The 22,632-nt window shown below is 36.7% G+C and overlaps 1 protein-coding gene and 1 long non-coding RNA gene across 6 annotated transcripts in view; one reads left to right on the forward strand and one right to left on the reverse strand.

Moving 5' to 3' along the window:
* Nucleotides 1–456: 456 nt before the first annotated feature.
* LOC123561545 (monocarboxylate transporter 12-like) overlaps nt 457–22,632 on the reverse strand; it is a 33,188-nt gene continuing 11,012 nt past the window's right edge. For 2 of the 5 annotated variants that reach the window (XM_053553100.1, XM_053553099.1), the window contains one exon: nt 457–1,483. In XM_053553100.1, coding sequence (XP_053409075.1) covers nt 1,305–1,483 — 179 coding nt within the window. In that variant the 3' untranslated portion in view covers nt 457–1,304. Of the gene's footprint in view, nt 1,484–3,173; nt 7,341–22,632 lie in introns of those variants that run through there. The other 3 variants (XR_008372783.1, XR_008372782.1, XM_053553101.1) reach the window with 3 other exon arrangements.
* LOC128559937 (uncharacterized) lies at nt 9,673–22,421 on the forward strand. Its single transcript, XR_008372784.1, has 3 exons — nt 9,673–10,354; nt 16,392–16,456; nt 18,713–22,421. It is a non-coding gene; the product is annotated as an uncharacterized LOC128559937 (long non-coding RNA).

Raw genomic sequence — 22,632 nt, forward strand, 5'->3', positions numbered from 1 at the left:
CATATCTACATTCCTATTTTACATAACCTGCAGCCATTTATGTCAATGGTCTGTCTCTATCTAAAACTGCAAGACAGACGGGCATATAATGATAGCGGCCTCGGGATGACTGAGTCTGTACATGAGATATAATGTAGATCTAACATAACACACGAAGATTGAATTAACTATATGTTTTTGAATAACAAGGAAATATAACCAAACAGAACCCATCGTTTTATTCGCATCTTATTGTGGTACTTGGTGCCTCGTTTTCTTTGTTTATCTTAAAAAAGGTTTTCCGAAAACAATGCATCATTAAGTGTTCCGATTCACCCAAAATATTTATGAACACTGAATGTAGGGATAATACACGTTTTCTGTGTATTAACGTCTGCAGAAGCCCGCGGGATTGTTTGTGACCGAGACCGAAGTCGGTTACAAACAATCCCGCGGGCTTCTGCAGACGTTAATACACACACAAAAACGTGTATTGTCGCTATTCTTGCGTAAAAAACAAATACGACAACTTAATGCATTGTTTTCATATGTGATGACTTTACGATTCCGGTACATTTTTTAATTACCATTCTGTTGGAAACGGTAAACATGTTTCAAATATCCATAACCAGGGCCAAGAAATCAACAACACTTTCAGTAGCATGTAATGAAGGTTTTGAACAGGTTTTTTTTATCTGTCGTTATTACAAACATAAAATTACCCATATTTTTGCATACAACTTAAAAATTTGGTAAACAGGAACACAATTCTAGAAGTAATAACTTTACATTCGAATTATTTTGAGTACGAACACATTTAGAGTACGGATGAGTACGAACGTAGTGACAAGCTTTTAAATGTTTTATCCGAATTCTTCGCGAAATTAGATAAAAGCATTCCGACTGATACGTACAAAAAGCATTAAAATGATTCGTAAAGACAAACAATTGCACAAGTTACACACAGTTCTTATTCATTCACGGTTATCAACAAAAAATGAATCGACTCCGACTTCTAAATGTGGTGTAAACAAGGGGCGGAGCGAGTACCTATGTTTGGGTTTGGTAACTGATACAGCAAAACATACTATGGATTAGATTGCATCTTTTATGCTACAAGAAGAGTTTTTTATGAAAGAAACAAGACGCAGATACCAGATGTCAATCTGCGCAGAAATACATATACGTCCCTGGGAAAGCATTTCAAAAATAAATATCGGGTATTAACAGCACATGAATTGCCTTGTTTGCACACGATTTTTCTCCCGTTAATACATGGGCGGATCTAGTGAAAAAAAGTAGTTTTTATGTAAGAAGATGTGTTCCTATAAATGAGTGACTATAACTTCTATAGTGTCTTCTGTTGTTTCCTCTGATTGCTTTTTAGCATTATCAATTCGTCTGTAGACTAGAGCAAGGACAAAGAGAATCGCTGCAATCGCCTCTACGACACTGACGGTAAGAACAACGCTTTCATAAGTACCGGAATTGTCTCTCAGGCTACCTGAAATGTATACAAATTTAAACATTTAAATGTGTGTATTCGTGTTTGGCGTCTTTGTAAACTATTTTTTAGTTTTAGTAATGTAAACGACAGTGTCTACTTGAATGTCATGCCATATGCACGTGATACCACATGTGCATGTGTTTGATTTAGCGTCCTTTTAAAGGTCTTGACCTAAGCAGTTGTCCAATGCAGTTTTGTCGCAAGTTTTGGGGAGGGGGTTAGTGACTTTCACAGTAAGGTTCCAATAAAAAAGGGTTCATTGTTTATTGGGAAGTCAGTCAGCAACCCAAATGTAAGTGAAATGAGGAAACAATGGATTTTTAAGAAGAATGTGTCATTCTGACATCTTAATTTTTTATTTTCTGCTTTCCGAATATTGTAAAGAACATTGTCTATGATTAATAACCTCATGTGCATTTTAATGTTATAAAATAAGGCATGAAAAATGTACAATTTATGTAACTTATTATTGAAACTTAAAATTCAGTCTAGATTAAAAACAAATATATAATTTTATGCAAGCTCCGTAGCATTAGCTCCATATATCCAAGGTATATATCTTACACTCACTTTATGAGCTCTGTTTGATGATGTAGTAAATCAAATCAAAAACCAATACGTATCTTTGATTGAAATCTGTCATTTAATATCTAAATGACGAATTTGAAAACACAATTAACAATAAATGATTCTGTTACAGCATCATACATAATATGTGATAGGTGACTAATTTTATAAAGAAAAGACAAATATTAACAGTTGATATGCATCATCAAAGGTGGGGATCTAACCTTTATGCCAATAAGCAATGAATGAGAGTCTTACATGTTGGAAAATACTGAAATACATATCCATTAATTAACAATGATCAGTATAATATTATGTTGAATGTCAGTCTTATAGTCAAAAAGTAATGGCACAATGACTAGCATAATAATAATAGCACACTGAATGTCAGCCTTATTGTTAAAAGTAATGGTATCAATATATATATTAACATGTGAAGTATCAATACAGCATTTATAAATGTATGTTGAATGTCATTCTAACAATTAAGAAGTATGAGAAATATCTATTATAACAATGACTAGCATATGTTGAACATCATTTTTACAATGAAACTGTAATGACATATCTGCCAAGACAACAAAAATGACTGGCACATGTTGAACTATCTACAACTATAGGTATACTGAGCATACCAGTGATGGGAGGGACGGTTTGAAGTTCTTGATAATTTGCGCGTAAGCTTTTCGTGCTCCGCAGTTGAATAATATTAAAACCCGTACCGTCCCGTACTTGCATAAATATATTTATTTTTCAATAAATCTGTATTTATGCAAGCTCCGTAGCATTAGCTCCATATAACCAAGGTATATATCTTACACTCACTTTATGAGCTCTGTTTGATGATGTAGTAAATCAAATAAAACACCAACACGCATCTTTGATTGAAATCTGTCATTTAATATCTAAATGACGAATTTGAAAACACAATTAACAATAAATGATTCTGTTACAGCATCATACATATATGTGATAGGTGACTATATTTTTATAAGAAAAGACATATATTAACAGTTGATATGCATCATCAAGGTGGGGATCTAACCTTTATGCCACATATTGCTAAAACATGATAAATGGATTTCATTTATTAGTTATTGGCAATAACCCATCCGAAGAAAGTGAGTGTATCATTTATTTATCAACAGCTTACTCATGTGTTACACCCTCTAACATGCAGAAATTGTAGAAAATGGTATATTTAACATGACAAAATAGAGGTGAGCAACCCTTGGCACCATCACCCAAGCAAAATATCAGTAACTCATAAAAACATGCAAAATTGCCTACTAATAATCTTTATGTACATGTAACATGATAACTTAAGTGCGAGAGACCCATGACCCCATCGCACCATTAGCAATAAGAATTAAAAACATAAAAAAAAACTAGATATTTACTTGATAAAAATCATCCACCCCAAACAAAGGTGTATGATTTCTAAAATCCAATACTGATATTTGTCTTAAGAGGATAACAGAAGAATACTTGTTAAAGTGTTACACCCTCTAACATGCAGAAATTGTAGAAAATGGTACATGTATATTTGACATGAAAAAATAGAGGTAAGCATCCCTTGGCACCATCACACAAGCAAAATATCAGTAACTCATATAAACATGCAAAATTGCTTATTAATAAACTTTATATACATGTAACATGATAACTTAAGTGCGGGAGACCCATGACCCCATCGCACCATTAGCAATAAGAATTACAAACATAAGAAAACTAGATATTAACTTGACAAAAATCATCCACCCCAAACAAAGGTGTATAATTTCTAAAATCCAATACTGATATTTGTTTTAAGAGGATAACTGAAGAATACTTGTTAACATGATAACCACAAGGTGAGAGACCCTTGACCCCATCACATTTGTGACCATGATGTACCTATATTGTTGGAGCTTTGACCCCATCTGATTGTTCTACCATAGGAATGCGAATATACTTTTTATAAGCGTTTGAAAACCACCTGCCCAAAGGTCGATCTTTCTTCTGAAACTCCCCAGAAACCTCTTTGCGATGCCGCACCAATGCGGAAACTATGACCTTTGTAAAAGTCAGTACTATAACCTATCCGAGTGAGTGACATTTGAAGCTTGGTACAAAAGAAAGATCTTGTCACTGGATTATTATCAAAAATGAAAATAGTGGGCCAGGTGGAGCGTTACTTAATGTATAATACGAGTACAATGCATGCAATGGGCACATATTTAATTCATGGTGACAACATGATATATGCAGTTTATTGGGTCTTGCCTCGACTATATTTATAGCTTTTCAAAACCAAGTCAAAGCTATTTAGTTCGATTGAATGTTATATATACATGTTCTACTACTATAATATACGAGTCAGGAGAGGAAGAAGTAAATTCTCCAACTGGAAGGAAAACATGAAAGGTCAATAAATACATGGCTGTTAGCAGTATACGTAGGAATTGCGAATTGCAAACGACGTCCATTGACCGTATTACGTTATGCAATTGGCAAACGTGTGTCTGTTTTAGGAACTAAATTATGATAACCTTACAATGCTTTTAAGATGCTTGTCTTAAAACAAAAAGTTATATTTCAAACATTGTAGAACTAATCTTCTGACCAGGCATATAATACTTAGGTCCTGAGATGTTTGTTTATTTACCAAGCCTACAACTGAATTGAAATTATTTTAAATGCATTTTGGACATAAATTGTGACAGAAGGACACCAGGTCCAATAGTTTGCACAAGATCTACTGCATCATCAATATTTTGATATTGAACAGAGCACAATTCTGATGGGATTCTAGCCTTAACAGATTGACCTTCTGGAAATGATAAATGATGTATTCCACGAAATTCACTGGGTTCCTGATTGGGTACTAAACCCAGAGGTGAGGTCATAAAGTTGCTAAAAGGTGGTTCATTGAATGGACCCGGAACATTAACCCCATGACCAGTGCCTGCGTATACAACTGGGTATCGATTTCCCCATATAAAATCGAAGCCAATCTAGCTTCTTTTGAGACGAAATTGTCTATCGTAAAAAATGGCAGCGGAATGCCCCGATTGCTTTGCAAGTTTATGAACTGTGTCGCAATGTTTCATTAAAGTAGCAGCAGATGTTGGGTGTCTGTCTGTGTAAACACTTGTAAAAATATGAAATGTATTAAACCCTTGATCCAGCGTTTTTATACTGGTCGACGATTTAAAACTTTTTGAACGAGGATTCCGCACTGCCATTTTCGACTAATTGTTATTGATAATCACCTTTATCTTATATGGAATCTAACTCTACAAACTGATCGGATACAATCTTAGCTTTGATTTTTTCATCAATACCAAGAAAAAGTGGACGCAAAAATGTGGCAGAATTTTGATTCATATCTGAAGCTGCCAAAGTTGGTGTTGGAGCAGATGTTGAAGTGCTTTGTGTGGATTCCAAAGGTATCTGTTCTTTTCCGAAGTTTTGGTTCTGAGTATTGTCAGGCGGTAGTACCTTCAAGTCTTTTAAAACCTACAACATACCTTGTGTGACAGCAGGAACAACATTTGATATAATTGTGTTCAAGTCTTTTTCTGATAAATTGGATGTGTTAGCTTTTGAAACCTGCTCAATTTGGTTTGTTCTTCGTTTGGTTTTAGCAGCTTCCTCAGCTGCAGCAGCCTTCGCTGTCTTGGTGGCATATGAAATAGAAAACCATGTACGAGAGCATGTAAAGATCAACTTCCACGAGAAATACTGTATTTACAACAATCTCTTCTTGTAACATTTTTCAAGTGTATGACAGTCATCCTGTGTTTAACCATACAGTATAAATAATCCATCGACTAAATAAAGTAGTCCATATGACTACATATAGTCCATTTGACTATACAAAGAAGTCTATCTGACTATACAAAGTAGTCCATCTAACTACACTGTAGTCCATTTGACTACACCAATACGGACAAAATATCTGAGTAACATAGACTTAGTAGCCCATTTGACTCCATTAAGCCCATTTGACTACATAAATGTAGACAGCTGTCGAGTACAATCATTTTTTGTTGTCCATTTGACAGCTTGCGGTTTATTTGACTGCAGATTATTTGTATGTAACCATTATTTATATAGTGGAACAGAATATAAGAAAGTACAGACAATATGTCTAGATTTTATAATTCTAGTAGACCATTTTACTACATTTAAACTAATCGGCCACAAACGTATAAACAAATACAAACAATGTGTTTAGACTTTATAATTCTATTAGTCCATTTACTTACATTTAGTCTTTTACCACAAACGGGCAGAAAATTTGTGATATACAAGATCTGCCATGTTCATAAGCATGTTGAAAGTCTTATTTATCTAACTGAAATGGACCCCATATGGGTTTGGTTCTATCATATATGACAGGCTAATATACTTACTATATCTATACTTACTAAGAGAGCATGTAAAGATCAACTTCCACGAGATAATACTGTATTTACAATAATCTCTCCTTGTAACATTTTACAAGTGTATGACAGTCATCCTGTGTTTAACCATACGGTAAAAATAATCCATCGACTAAATAAAGTAGTCCATATGACTACATATAGTCCATTTGACTATACAAAGAAGTCCTTCTGACTATACAAAGTAGTCCATCTGACTACACTGTAGTCCATTTGACTACATCAATACGGACAAACTATCTGAGTAACAAAGACTTAGTAGCCCATTAGACTCCATGCAGCCCATTTGATTACATAAATGTAGACAGCTGTCAAAAACAATAATTTTTTATTGTCCATTTGACAACTTGCGGTGTATTTGACTGCAGATTACTTGTCTGTAACCATTATTTATATAGTGGAACAGAATATAAACAAATACAGACAATATGTCTAGATTTTATAATTCTAGTAGTCCATTTAACTACATTAAAACTATATAAACAAATACAGACAATGTGTTTAGACTTTATAATTCTATTAGTCCATTTAACTACATTTAGTCTTTTACCACAAACGGACAGAAAATTTGTGATATACAAGATCTGCCATGTTCATAAGCCTGCAGAAAGTCTTGTTTATCTAACTGAAATGGACCGCATATGGGTTTGGTTCTATCATATATGACGGCTAATATACTTACTATGTCTATACTTACTGTTATATGATAATATAGTTACAAATGTGCCACCACCAATTAGAATGCAGTATCTTCCAGCACATGTGTGAATTACATATCTGCAAAGCACTTCAAAATTATTCCTCTCACATTGCGGAAAAATTTCAAATCCAAGGTTGTTGAAATGAACACCATCTATCTGTAAAATGTTAGCATTAGAATGTTTCATTCCTTTCAAATTCCAGTACGTTAAATATTCCAAGTTCTTGCTTAAACACCCTGATTGCTTCTCTCAGTAATAATAAAATCATTGTATATGTACACTGGGATGTGGCGGGTGTGTTGCCTTGGAATTAGATTGGCAAATAAAGATATGTTTCGGATTGTAGCGACGTAAGAAAAGTTTGCAATTGAAACAATTCGTAATGCTTTGGTCTTGCATTTAATGCAGTAGAGCCTGGTTAATCAATGTCGTTACACCAATGAACATGACCCATAGTCAGGATGGTGCTTCACTAATCAATCTTGAAAGAACAGGACATGGTTCGAGTTTGTTAAACAACCGCCACTAATTCCATAGAACTTCACGTCAATTGCCGTTTCAATATCAAATAGATCATATCTTTGCAGTTTATAAATATACGCCTCAAATTGAGCTCTATGAGAATCTCCCATGAACAGCAAAGACATCTCTAACACCAAGTAAACTATATTACTGGGTCGAAAATGACCGAGTACGAATAAAGAAAATTAAAACCATACAAATACGATTGTCCCGTGTTGTACACTACGGCGATGTCTGCAGCATAACATTACATTGCGTTGGACATCAAACTGTAGTAAAACACCAGAACTGTACGTGCTAGAACCTCTTCTATTGACAATTTTGAAATTCTTGATAATTTGCGCGTAAGCTTAGTGCTCCGCAATTGAATAATATTAAAACCCGTACCGTCACGTACTTGCATAAATATATTTATTTTTCAATAAATCTGTATTTTTTTAATCATCATTTTATATTCCATTATCAGTGATTGTACGTTAAAAATATCAAGGTAAGATCACTTTCACCGATATGACCTTTTTCATTAATATCATGATGTTGGCACATAATGTTGTTAAAAAAATATCGATTTTTATTGCTTTTGTGATTTGTTATTATCATTAGTATTATTAGTATAAACTATTACTACTATTATTATCCTACTTTCAGAAGGAGAATATTTATTTCTTTCAACTTCATTACATACATCTTCACGGTCTAGTGGGGACATCTTGTATGCTAATTGGCCTTTAATTTGTTATTAATTAAGAGATAAGGTTGGACCTGTTTATTGGATTTTGGGGACACTTTTTATAGTCCTCGATCTAAGCCTTTAAACGATTTCATATAAAAGACGATGTCTACTTGTAGCAGTAAGCACAATGTCCTATATTATAGTGCTGCCTCACAGTAATATCATGCTGTAGACAGGTGGCATAATACCCCATTCAGCCACGTTATATTGACACGGGCTTACCAGTCCTAGAACCATCCTCTTAATGCTTAGCACTAAGCGGGGAAGCTACTAGAGCCACTTTTCACGTCTTTGGTATGACAGAGTCAGCGAGCAAAATCACAACCGCCCACACTCGAAGCAGGCTTTCTAGGGGGGTAAAACATTTTATTTAAAATTTAGTTTTTTTCATAGCCAAGAACCAGTTTTGGTGACATCATTTAGAATGTATTTGGTTTCAGTGTTAATCCATTACAAGTAATTTTGGCCATGTGGCGCTAAATAAGCGTCCGATTTGTCGTTGCTGTGCGCAATTTGGACTCAAATACTGGCTCTGGCTAAAATTTAATTTTTATTCACAACATCGTGCGTATAACTGTTGAACTAGATTACACTTTCTATAAAATTACAAGGAATACATGTTTAGAGTTATTTGCGAAATCATATTTGGGATAATTTTCGCAGTAGAATAATTGGTAGAGGGATAAGTATTGTTGTCGCTAGTGTCGGTGCAGATGTGGATCTTTGTCAAAAATATGGTAAGAAAATGTTTGATACAATAGAAACGTACGGAGGCGTAAAGCGTTCTTAAGTTACAAAAACTAATACACAGAAGCGATCACGTTTAAATGATTAAAATATGCTGTATGTATGATCTGGAATGTGTACAAGAATGCAAGGAGCTACAAAAGGAGTAATCCAGTTTGATCTAAATAACGCTCGTAATTTATAGTGAAACCTGACTTAACCGTTATCTTTCGGACCCGCTTTATCAAGCTGATTGTTAACGTCGGTTTTCGGTTAAATCAGGTTTCTATTTCTACATTGTTTTATTCAATAAATGAAGATCAATTTTACACATTTTGAAAACTAAATTCAATACAGTTTTGTAAATCGATATAACACGTACATGCGACATGTAACTGGTACGTTAAAATTGCACTGCTTAGAAGTCTGAAAACAATTTCTCGATGAATTAATAGGGAATGGATCCTACCGATTTTCGTCGCGAAGCGACGAAAATCGGGATCGAATCCCACTACGGTAACATACGAGGGTATCCAAACAACACATACTATCCAAATAAAAAAATATGGAGTTCCGGTTTAGACCATGGGCGTGCGACGACCCCGATGTAATTCGGGACATCACGGTCTTCGTTAATGTTAATAAGCGTCCGTCAGATCAGTAGGCGAAACGCAATATCCGCACAATAAGATGTCTGCGACCCGAAAGAATATTCAAAGTAAGCTGTTAATTTTGTTGCGTCAGAAGCTAATCAGCCGGTAACGTGACTACACTGATATAATTTGTGATACAAACATGCTTTATTCAATACTGAGTAGCATTTTTAAACGGCGACATTTTGAATATTTTTATATTTAGAGTAAGAGTGGATACAGTACTGTTACACTGGCGCCGACAATGGCGACATTTTGAAAATTTGAGAAAACAAAAACATTCTCCAACGAGTTCTTCAGCTCGGGGAATGAGAGCATAGATTCACCTTTGTGTCGCTTTTCAGATCGTATTTTAATTCCTTTCCGGTACTTTAGTTTCTTTGAACTTCTCTGTTACTCACTAAGCATACAGTATTAAGAAATCCGTGATTTGTCTTGCATGACTGATAAATGGAATTATTTTACTTTTATATAGAATATGGACGGCACTCCAGTACAGCATGTGCATGGCTGGACCTGTTGACATTTTTAGAAACGTGAGTAACTAACTTTCCATTGTATAATAATAATGTAAACAAACACCCCACCCATAAAAAGCATAGAAATTCCTTATTGCTCAGCCTTAGAAATATAGGGAATGGGGTCGCCTTATAGAAAAAATATAGATTTTAAACAGGCTGGTAACATTGCCCGATCGGACTTTCGACATAAAAACTAACATTTTTTGAAAAATAGTAAAGATATTTCTTGGTAATGCATTACATTATGCTATTTGCGTTTGTTTCGTATTGTTGAACCCACCAAGATATGCTAAAACTACCTAGGAAATTTAAAGGACTCACCAAAAGGATGGATGGCTGCTTTTAGCTATATAATACAACGGCTTTGGCTGTCGCTTCGGAATGACAACAAATATGGCTGCCTACGAACGAAGTGGCGACCCCACAACCCTTTTGGGCCCAGTGTTTTTATGCTGGAAACCCCGTGATCCGGAACTGTTCAAACACCCGCTCACTACCTCCTCCCCACCCTAAAAAGGAGAGCCTTGTGGTGTAGAATAGTGGGATCTAATCAATACTGGTTGTTTTTTCCAGCAAGGTGAGTTGGTACTTACTTTCTCAGCTGGTTTGGCGAGAGAATGCTGCCAAGGTGGCTGTGCTTGCCAACTGACTCTTGGAACTATCTTTTGAGCCCTTTTACATCCAAGGGGACTGGCCCTGGCATATAACCGGTCTGCATTCTGTGAAGGAAAACAAAACCAAAACAACTGACCTCCAATAGCCCTACCCATTTTCTACGGGTGGTGCCTTAAGATTCACATATCATTCTTGAGTTTTAATCAGGTCAGGAATGGAGAAACCAAAGCTACTAGGTTGATTCCCCGAGGTCCACAGTTACCATTACTTAAGGTATTGTCGTTTTGGTGGAACGGACCCCTGTTCAGGTTCTGGACAGGTTTATCTTGATTTACCGGATGACAGGTAGCTGAGGTTTGCAGCTGCCTGGTCCGCCTGTTTACTCTGTTTTGGGACAGGCTTCTTTTGGTTTACCTGACGGCCAGGTAACTCTGGTTTTTTGGGCTACATGGCACGTCTGGCCGTGCTGATCCCTGGGTCAGGAGCTCCACCTTTTGGTGACTGAACTGGAACTGGACCCTTTTCCCTGGCCCTCACCTTGTGGACCATATTCACACTGGTGCATCTGCTGGAATCCCTTTCAGCATTCCATGGGTTTAAAGGGCACTTTCTGCTTTCCAGCTCCCAACATCAGTTATTTTCCCCTGCACACTCTAGTCCGATTAGGTTGTTCACATTTCTCCACCCTAACACACCGACTCCAAAGGATTTCCTGTTCCTCACATTCTAATGTGAAGTAACCTTTTACCGCCCGCACCGGGCTTCTCACTGAGACAGCCCGCTGAAGATTCAATTTCACTCCCATGGACGAAGCGCCATTGTGCGTGGACCCCAAACCCGAAAGACACTAGGTTGGCCAAACCACTCTTGCCTTCACCCACTGGCTTGGACCCCAACAACACCTCATCGTCTATTTTCGGTGAGGAACAAGACCCAGCTCTCATGTCTTCTTGCCCAATTTCCGACTACCGCCACAGGGGAAGTTCACCAGTCGCACCCTAACACCAGTGCCCTACACTGCCCACCAACCGGCCCTCTGGCAGTGCATCTGCAAGTGTGGAAAAGGACCTACCGTGCTCGCACCTTTGAGCGTTCCCCAACACTCCCCAAACTCCCCCCATGCGGCCTTAACCCCTCATCCATCTCAAGCTCGAATTGTCGGTACGGATTTGAAGGTTTGTCTAAGGAAATATTTAAACCCTTTGTATCCCCTTTTTCAACCCCCTGTGCCCCAAAAAGAGTTCAAACGAATCGCCAATCAGTGCATCTGTTTTTGATTAATTGTCATTAACATTAGGAAATGACAACCCTGGGGTTATGTTTTAAAGCACCCTTTAGTGCTTTTAACCACTGTTGACTGCTCATCAGTCCACGGGGAAGGCTTTTTTACCGTTACCGATAATTTTGGTCAATCCTTTGCTCAACGATCTTAATTTCAAAGGCCCCCCAAAAATCATCCCTGCCGGTGGGTTTTTCGCCGACCCTGTTTAACCGTTGTGGTTGCCCAAGTTTTCCTTTTTCCAGTCGAGACTCCTTTGTAAAGAGCCCCTGAAAATCTCCCGGGGGTGGGTCAGTTCAGTTACTTGATGACAGAAGGGGGTCTCCATATCATCCACCCCCCTGCGTTTCAGGCTTCCGGGCCATACATGCCAGGTGGCTGCTGAAATTTAGGCCAATGGTTTGGTTTAGCACTGTGATGGGTTTTGCTGCACACTGATGACTGCCTCACGTTCAAGCACCCCCGCAGAAAGCGTTTTTAACTGTTTGCTCGTGCATACTCGCGGTAATTTCTTAAAGGCCGGGCGCTAAAGAAGCCCCCTTTTGCCCGTATAAACTTTCCCTCCCTGCTGGTGGTTTTTGAAATCAAATTTGAGCAATAGCGGGGATTTCTTGTTCTCCAAATCTGGTTTTCAAATTTTTCTTAAAACAAGTCTTAGAATGTTGGTCCTCTTCAGACCCAATTTCAAAATGTTGGGGCCCTTTTACCCTCGACTCCACACAGCAATCAAGTGTTTTTGTTTTGAACTCGAAAGCCCAAACATCCGCTGTGCTGCAACTTAAATGGTTCCTTTCCCCTTTCCCCTTCAAATGTCAAGTTTCTGGGTGGAAAAGCTACAAACCCCTTAACCCTTTTTGAGCACCAAAGTGGGCCCTTTGGAACTGTGTTTGCTCGGGAAATGTCGTAAGATTTAACGACTGCTACTAAAAACGGGAACACTCTGCAAAATACTACCTGTACTGCTGGTGACGGGGGGGAGCCGGTTTTTTTTGGGGGGGGGTCCCCCCACAGGACTATAGTGTAGTCGGGCTCGTTTTGTATTGCCATGGTTTAGCGGCATCACCACAGGTTCTGAAAGATTTTTTTTGCCTTCCCTTGCGTTTAGCTGCTGTTTTCTCGCTGCCCCGTACGCTTTTTCCATGCAAAAGTGGGCGGTTTTGGTCCAATTCCTTAGTTTCACCCGATCTCCGGCTTGAACTTTCCGCTTACGTTGGGGGGGGTAAAGTCGTTTTTGTGGAGTTTCATCAGAAAACCCCCGTCGGGACAAACAGAAAGAATTTGGGGACAAACTTCCACTACCCGCCTAACGCTAAAGGGCCTTTGGGCCAAAACCTTTTACCAACCCGGGTATTGCTGAAGTTCGTTCACCCTGTTTATTGGACAGCTGGCCCCTTTGTAGAATCGATCCCCCAGTTCCCTGAAGGTTTTGTGTCAAAGGGCCCAGTGCACTAAGGAAAAAATAGGTTTGGTTCTTTCTTTCAGGTACCTCGATTCCAGCTAGTGCAACTATAATTTGGTCCATCTCCTTAAGAAACTCTAAAATATCGGTCAAAATATTTTAGCAAAAAACCCGTTTGGGAATTTTTCCCAACACCGGGTTCCGGAAAAAGGTTTGTTTCCGAATGGCGCGACATGCGCAGTGAGCGTTATGAGTTTTTTAAAAGCTTTTTTTTTACTGCCTAAAAAAAGTAGCAACCCAAAATCAAGTTATTTCCCTTTTCCCCCCCCAAAAAGAATTAGGTGGCAAAAGCGTCCTATCTTGGGAATTAAAAGTAGACCTTTTTTTCCCCGGTCGGTAGCGATTTTTTCAGCGGTCTTTTTTTTTTTTTCGAATAAGGCGGCACCATTGTTAACCCACCAAGATATCTAAAACTACCCAGGAAATTTAAAGGACTCCCAAAGGTGGATGGCTGCTTTTAGCTATATAATCAAAGGTTTGGCTGTCGCTTCGGGAAAGACAACAAAAATTTGGTGCCTACGAACGAAGATGGCGATCCCACAACCTTTGGGCCCGGTTTTATGCTGGAAACCGTGTCCGGAAAATTTCCCAAAAAATCCGTCATTCAGTATTTCCCATCATTGACCCCGTGCTGTTGGCTTATGATTTGCAAAGCTGTGCTCGCCTAAAAAATGGAAAACGGATTGGCTTTAGAAAAAAAAAAGATTTTAAAAAAGGCTGGTAAATTTTCCGATCGGGTTTGAAATAAAAACTAACATTTTTTTGAAAAATGTTTTAAAAATATTCTTTAAAAAATTTGGGTTTATATGACAAAAATTTAAAAAAAAATTAAATTGGTTGCCTTCAGTTTTGGTAGAATTTTCCCCTTTTAGATTTTATGAGCATAATTTTTGAAGTCAAAAAATTATGTGTTAATGCTTTTAAATTTTCTTTCATTAGCTTTGGGTTTTTTTGGGTTTTATATATACCACCTCATTTGACAGTGAAATTGTAACAGTCGGGATTGGTTGATAAGGCACTTGGGGGGACATTTCAATTCAGTGTCTTTTTTTGGAAAATTTTTAAAACTTTTACGTTTTTACTGATCAACCCAATTTTTAAAAAAATCCGTATTGATATGGCCACATTTAAGATTTTGTCAATTTTTGATCCCCAACAAATTGTAAAAACAAAAATCAGCCCTTATTCTTGAAACTGTCGATTAGTTTGGTCGAATTAGAAGGAAATTTAATTCAAAAAATGTTCCTAAAGCAAAGGGTTTTAAAAGTTAGTCAGAACCCTAATCATGCAGAAGATGTAATTACTTTCAAAAATCACGGGGTCAATTTTTTGGCTCACTAAATGCAATCAGTTTTTGGATGCGGTTAAGTTAAAAATTTTACACAATTTATTTTGCAAATCAAACTGACAAATAATAGTCAAAATTGTTGGGTTTTGGTTAATGTTTGTACATTCGCTTTCTTTTTAGGATAACAGAAAAACAACTCTTTTTGGTTGCCATTTTTTTTTTGAATGGGTTATGATTTTATTAAAAGAAATGTAGAGGTCTGTCTTATAATTAAAATCTGAAAAGCGGCTATTTTCTAAATTTTTACTGTATACAGTTTAATCGGTATTTTAAATTTTTAAATACGAAAATTTGCCCTTTCCGTGTTCAGCCAGAGTTTAAGTTACGCCATCTTTATGCGTTCCCCAATTTTTTTTCCTTTTTTGAGTTTTTAACGCACAAAAATTTTCGCCAAAAGGAAAACGTGCAAACAATTTGTGTTTAGCTGATTTTTTAGGAATTCTAACATTTTAATTAAAGTCTAAATTTGCAAATTGATTTCAGATTTAGCAACAAGAAAAAAAAGCTACGTGAAATTTGCAGTCTTTTGGTAAAAAAATTAAAATTTTGGGTTGCAAAAGAAAAATGAAACGCTCACATTACTTGTTGTTTCCCATATTCAATTCCTGTTCTTTTGGGGAAACCCAAGTCGTCATGTCCCAAACTATGAGAAGTATTTTGAGGGTATGGCGAAAGTTGTTTTATGGGTTTAAAAATTCAGCTTAAGTTTGGCATGTGAAATATTTAATTTGGTGTCAGGCTTTGGAAAATTTTCTACTGGTTGCAGAAAGGGTTAGTTTAAAACTGAATTTTGTACACTGCACCAAAAACTCCAAAATGTTTTTAAATTTTATTTTACATTTTGAATTTATGACGCACTACCCTAAAATTTGTGCATTTTGTCGGTCCCGTGTTATACTAAAATTTGGGAAGGCCGAAAGATTCTTCTAGCTGCTTTACAAGTCTGTTTTTGCCTTTTAATGATATCGAGCAAAGTGAAGGTCATAGACCACCAAGTCAAAAAGGTACCTGGAATTCACTGGGTTAAAGTAATGTTTTGCTGTTCTGGCTGGTCAGTCGTGTAAACAAACCTATACTCATACAGTGACTTTTCTTTTTCAAAACTGAAATTTTTAACCGCATTTACTTTGTTTCATTGTACATTTTGACAAAATTTGCTACTGTTTTATTTTCATTAAAAAAGTTTTATTTCACAAATTTCTCCCGCCATGCCAATAATATAATTGGGGTCATTTTATTGGCATGAAAATTGAAAAACTGCAAAAAAGATGTTAGCCCTTAGACCTTTGAAATTTCAAAACTGCTGGTTGTCCATGTTTTCTTAATTTGCTCACTTTTTCACTATTTTCAGGCATCTTGGTCTATTATACAGAGTATTGTTGTACTGCTCCAAACCACTTGCTTGCAGCTCATAAGGTATTTCTATTTTTCTGTTTCTTTATTATATAGTTGCAGCTGTGGGCAGCAGTTTCAATCATTCAAAAAGCATGATAATTACTGTATACAAATTAGTATTTGTGTGGACAGATTTTTGCGCATGAGTCAGTGCACAGAATCAAATACCAAGGAACATTAGGCGTAAAAAAAATTGTCTGTTTCCTGTATCCTGACCTACCATAAATTTTTGGCCAGACCCTAAATGTTTTTATGGCCTTTCAGAACATTTTTTTATAGGATAACCCCTATTTGTATTTATTTTTTGACACAACAATAATTTCCAAAAAGTCTCCCTAAAAATGATTTTAAAAAATCCAAAGAAAAAGTTTTTCTGACCTACCTACCCTAATTTTTAACCAGGTTTTCAACGAAAACCTGAGTTATTAGATTGGGGTAGATGGCGGGCGGGCGGCGGCGGCGTTAAAATGGTGTTTCCGGTCAATAGCTTTTGTTTCGGTAAAGATATTTGAATAAAACTTGGTATGTATGTAGCTTATATCAAGACAAAGGCTGGGATTGATTTTGGGGTTTCTGGGGTCAAGGTCAAGGTCACTGTTACTTAAAATAGAAAAAGGGTTTCCAGTCAATAACTTACAATGTAACTTAGGAATGAGCTATCATGATGAAACTTGGTGTATAGAAAACTTATATAAAGTTGTAGCTTGGGATTGATTTTGGGGTTTCTGGGGTCAAATTCATTGTTACTAAAAATAGGGTTAGGGTTAGGTTAGGGTTAGGGTTAGCATATCTGGAGGGATTTTGATGAAAGTTGGCACAATTGTTCACCATCATGAGACGGAGTGTCATGCGCAAGAACCAGGTCCCTAGGTCTAAGGTCAAGGTCACACTTAGAGGTCAAAGGATACAAGAATGAAAACTTTGTCCGGAGCATATCTTCTTCATGCATAGAGAGATTTTGATGTAACTTGGCACAATTATACACCATCATGAGACGAAGTGTCTTGCGCAGTTCCCTTCTTTAGAATTACTTCCCTTTGTTGTTACTATAGATAGCTTATATTGTAACTTTTTCATTACTAGACGTAGGGAAAAATCGAGACCACTTTTCTGTAGTACAACATGCATGTTACATCCAATTTTGAGGTGTATTTTGACCAATCTCTACCTGGTAAGGATTTCTTTGTGGACTTACAATTTTTTTTTTTTTTTTTTTTTTTTAAGATTAACTTCCCTTAGTTGTTACTATAAATAACTTATATTGTAACTTTTTTATAATTGACCGTAGGGAAAAACCAAGACCACTTTTCTGTGGTACAACATAGTTGTTACTTTCTAATTTTAGGTGTATTTTAAGGTATCTCTACCTGGTAAGGAGTTTTTTTGTGGACTTAGAAAAACAAAAGAATTACAATGATTACTAAACAACCCAAAATTAAAATTACATCTGCAAATACAGGTGCTAGAGTAAAGAAATTTGCTGTGACGGGCGTATATTGTGACATTCTGGCACTCTTGTTTATTCTTATGAAAAGTGTTGAAAACCTGGTTTCGTGGCATTGCCGCGTTTCTTGTTTTTAGCATGTTACCGGAAACAAAGAATTTTTTTAGGCCTTAGTAAAGACTCCCATTTCATTTTCTTGATGAAAAAACATTTCTAGAGAAAACCATAAAAATTAATACATGTATGCAAATTTAAACAATTATTAGCTCGATCACATGTCACAGGGTGACAACATGAGTTGATGTTCGTCATGTGTCAACAATTTGTAAAAAATCTTCTTCAGAACCCTTGGGCAGATTTACACCAAACTTCACAGAATGATCATGGGGTGGTCCTCTTTCAAAATTACCCAAAGAATTTAATTCCATATAGAACTCACCGAAAAGAAAAACTTTGAAAATGATTTCTTGTCAGAAATTGTTAGCCGGCAGGGCTTTTCATCCTTGTATGACAGAGGCCTATATTCGGCCACTTCCCAATCCAAAAATATTGCATTTTTTTCCCAGCATCCCAAAATGCAAGGTAACATTTCCCAAAAATCACATCAACAAATGGTTTAATTTTGTTTACAGCTTTGTATTACCGGAGGAAGCGGTTCTCAGATATTGATTTTTTAGTGAGCTTTTGTGATCGCGCTGCGTCTGTCATCCGTGCGTGCGTCCGTAAACTTTTGCTTGTGACCACTGTAGCGGTCACATTTTTCATGGGATCTTTATGAAAGTTGGTTGGGGTCTCTTTTTATCAATTTACAATGTTTGATTTGTGTTTTACAGGTTTACTTCTTGAGAGAAGGCAGCTACAAAATGGAAGGTCAACAAATCCAGTATACTTGGAAAGCAAGAAAGAAACACCAGAAAATATGAAAAGACAGAAATACAAGGGAACTTGAATAAAAAAAAAACTTTTAAGGATAGGAATTCAGGATTTACTTGGAAACTAAATTTATTTTGAGAGCAGCAGTGATTGACTAAGCTCTGTTACTTTAAGAGATAATGTATTATCACATTGGTTTTGTTATTGTCGAGCCCGCTTGGGGAAGCGAAGACATAGTTGTCCATATGTCTGTTCGGTGTATGTGCGTGCGTGCGTCCGTCCGGATTTGTTTGTCCAGACCATAATTTGGACCTGCATGGAGCAATCTTGTTTATATTTGGTATGAATGTTAACCTCAGTGAGACGGAGTGTCATGCACAAACCCCAGGTTCCTATCTCAAAGGCCAAGGTCACACTTACAGGTCAAATTCAAAAATGACTGTCTGGAGCATTTCTTCTTCATGCATGGAGGGATTTTGATGTAACTTGGCACAATTGTTCACCATCATGAGATGGAGTGTGATGTGCAAGAACCAGGTCCCTAAGTCTAAGGTCAAGGTCACACTTAGAGGTCAAAGGATACAAGAATGACAACATTGTCCGCAGTATTTCTTCTTCATGTATGGAGGGATTTTGATGTAACTTGGCACAAATGTTCACCACCATGAGACGGAGTGTCATGCGGAAGAACCAGTTCCCTAAGATCAAGGCCACACTTAGAGGTCAAAAGTCAGATACAAGAATGACTTTGTCTGGAGCATTTCTTTTTGATGCATAGAGGGATTTTGATGTAACTTGGCACAATTGTTCATCATCATGTGACGGAGGGTCATGCATAAGATCCTAGAATTACTTCCCTTTGTTGTTACTATAAATAGCTTACATTTGTAACTTTTTTATTACTGGTCATAGGGAAAAATCAAGACCACTTTTCTGTAGTACAACATGCATGTTACATCCAATTTTCAGGTGTATTTTGACCTATCTCTGGTGGTGCGGATTTTTGTGTGGACTTAGAATTTTTTTATATATATTTTTTTTTTATTTTTTTTTTTTTAAATTTACGTTCCTTTGTTGTTACTGTAAATAATTTATATTGTTACTTTTTGCAGTCTCTTTTATTTGGCATAAATGTTTGCCTCAATGAGACAAGGAGTGTCGTGTACAACTCCCAGTCCTTTTGACAGCTGGCGGGCTCGACATATTGCCCATGGGCATCTAGTTTCATAAAAACATACTAAAGTTTCATTAATCTTATTTTAGATAATTGTTTTCTGGTTTATTTTGTAAAGAATGTCTACTACATTGTAATTAACATAGTTACAGTAAAGTAATATTTTCATGAGATTTTAAAGAGAATGTTCTGTTATACCCCCATGTAGTAAGCTTGTCTGTCTTTCAGTCAGTAGGTTTTCATGGCTTCCAGATGATAACTCCTGAAAAGCTTGACCAATTTAAATATTTTTTGGTACATGTACATAGGTACAGGTCAAGACGACTTTGGGGTCAGTAGGTCAAAGGTCAAGATAACTTGCAAACGCTTTGGCCTGGGATCATAGCTTTTGTAACACAGGTGTAACATGATAAAATACAGGTTGTTTGAATTTGAGGTCAATAAATCAAAGGTCAAGGTCACAGTGACCTTGAACAGTTGAACCGTTTCCGAATGATAACTTGAGACCTTGAGCCTAGGATGATAAAGTTTGGTACACAGGTGTCACATCATGAAATACAGGTCAAGTTTTAGTTTGAGGTCAGTAGGTCAAAGTCACAATAAGGCAAAACAGTGAAATGTTTTTCAGATTATAACTTGAGAATGCTTGAGCCTAGGATCATGAAAATTGTTAGGGAGGTTGATTATGACCAGCAGGTGACCCCTAATGATGTTGAGGTCAGTAGGTCACAGGTCAAGGTCACACTGACCCGGTTCTTTAAAATAATGCACGGAGGGGCACCTGGGGTCCTCCTCCACCATTAAAACTGGAAAGTCGCCATATGACCTATCTTGTGTCGGTGTGATGTTAAATTCAACAAAATAACGGTTCTTTAAAACAGTTTTTGGACAATAACTTCAGGATGCTTGGGATGAGAAACACAAAATTTAGTACAAGGTTGGTCTTGACCAGCAGATTACCTGTATTGATTTAGAGTTCCAAACGTCAGGATGACGGGGGAACATTTAAACCTTTTCCATACAACAAGGTGAGCTTTTGTGATCGCCCTGTGTCCGATGTCCGTTCAGTCCGTCGTCAACAATTTGACTGTTAACACTCTAGAGGTCACAATTTTGACCTAATCTTTATGAAACTTGGTCAGAATGTTAACCTTAATAAAATATTGGACACATTTGATATTGGGTCATCTGGAGTCAAAAACTAGGTCACAAAGTCAAATCAAAGGAAAAGCTGTGTTAAGCTGGTTAACACTGTAGAGGTCACAATTAAGACTATATTTTCATGAAACTTGGTCAGAATGATTACCTTGATGATCTCAAGGTCCAGTCTGAATCTGGGTTATGTAGGGTCAAAAACTAGGTCACTAGGTCAAATCAAAGAAAAAACTAGTTTACACTCTAGAAGCCACATTTATGACCATATCTTAATGAAACTTGGTCAAAATATTAATCTTAATGATCCATAGATCAGATTAAAATCTGGCTTAAGTGGGGTCAAAAACGAGGTCACCAGGTTAAATCAAGGGAAAAGCTTGTTAACACTCTGGAGGTCACAATTTTGGCCCAATCTTAATGAAACTTGGTCAGAATGTTACTCTCAATAAAATATTGGACGAGTTTGAAATTGGGTCATCTAGGATCAAAAACTAGGTCACCAGGCCAAATCAAAGGAAAAGCTTGTTAACACTGTATTGGCCACATTTATGACCATATCTTAATGAAACTTGGTCAGAATTTTAATCTTGATGATCTATAGGCCAAGTTAAATCTGGGTCAGGTGGGATTAAAAACTAGGTCACTAGGTCAAATCAAAGGAAAAGCTTGTTAACACATTAGAGGCCACATTTATGACTGCATCTTCATGAAACTTAAACAGAATGTTAATCTTGATGATCTTTAAGTCAAGTTTGAATCTGGGTCATGTGGGGTCAAAAACTAGGTCATCAAGTCAAATCAAAGGAAAAGCTAGTTAACTCTTTAGAGGCTACATTTATGATCATATCTTAATGTAACTTGGTCAGAATGTTATCTTGATGATCTTTAGGTCAATATGTCAGGTGAGCGATACAGGGCCATCATGGCCCTCTTGTTTATTTGTTCTTGTTGTAAGAGAAATTGTACATTTTAGAATACAGATTACAGCAAGTCACATTTTCTTTATTTTGACAATACTTATTTCAAAGCCTGACAAAAGTATACTGTTATTAAAAATGTTATTCACAGTTCAGCTCTATTTCTTGTATGGATAAAACAATTATGTGATCTGTGATCATTATAAATGTGTATACAGATAAACCTTAAACATGTGAACATTTTATTCAATAAATAAAGTGTAATGCAAGTCTTTGTAATGTGTATATAAAAGCAAAATTAGGATTTGTTTTACGAGTAATTTCAGAATTACACTTAACACAAATAGAAAAAAATCAAGCCTGCACAAGAAGGCTAATATGTCTCCCTAGACTGAGCTCTTAACCTGCGGTGGTGCAAATAGATTGTTGATGTGTGTCTGTCTGTTAAGTCTTGTTAACAGTGAGTTGCAATCTAGTAACTTTTCAGTTTGTATGGTTTTTAGCTCACCTGAGCACAGTGTGAGCTGATGTGATCACCTTAAGTCTGTCATTGTGCTTCTCAACAATTTGCCTGTTAACACCCTAGTAGACAGTTGTTTTTTAAATGTTAAAGGGATGAGTTGAAGTCTGATCG

The sequence above is a fragment of the Mercenaria mercenaria genome, chromosome 10 (genome assembly GCF_021730395.1).
Source record: "Mercenaria mercenaria strain notata chromosome 10, MADL_Memer_1, whole genome shotgun sequence".
NCBI lineage: Eukaryota > Metazoa > Mollusca > Bivalvia > Venerida > Veneridae > Mercenaria > Mercenaria mercenaria.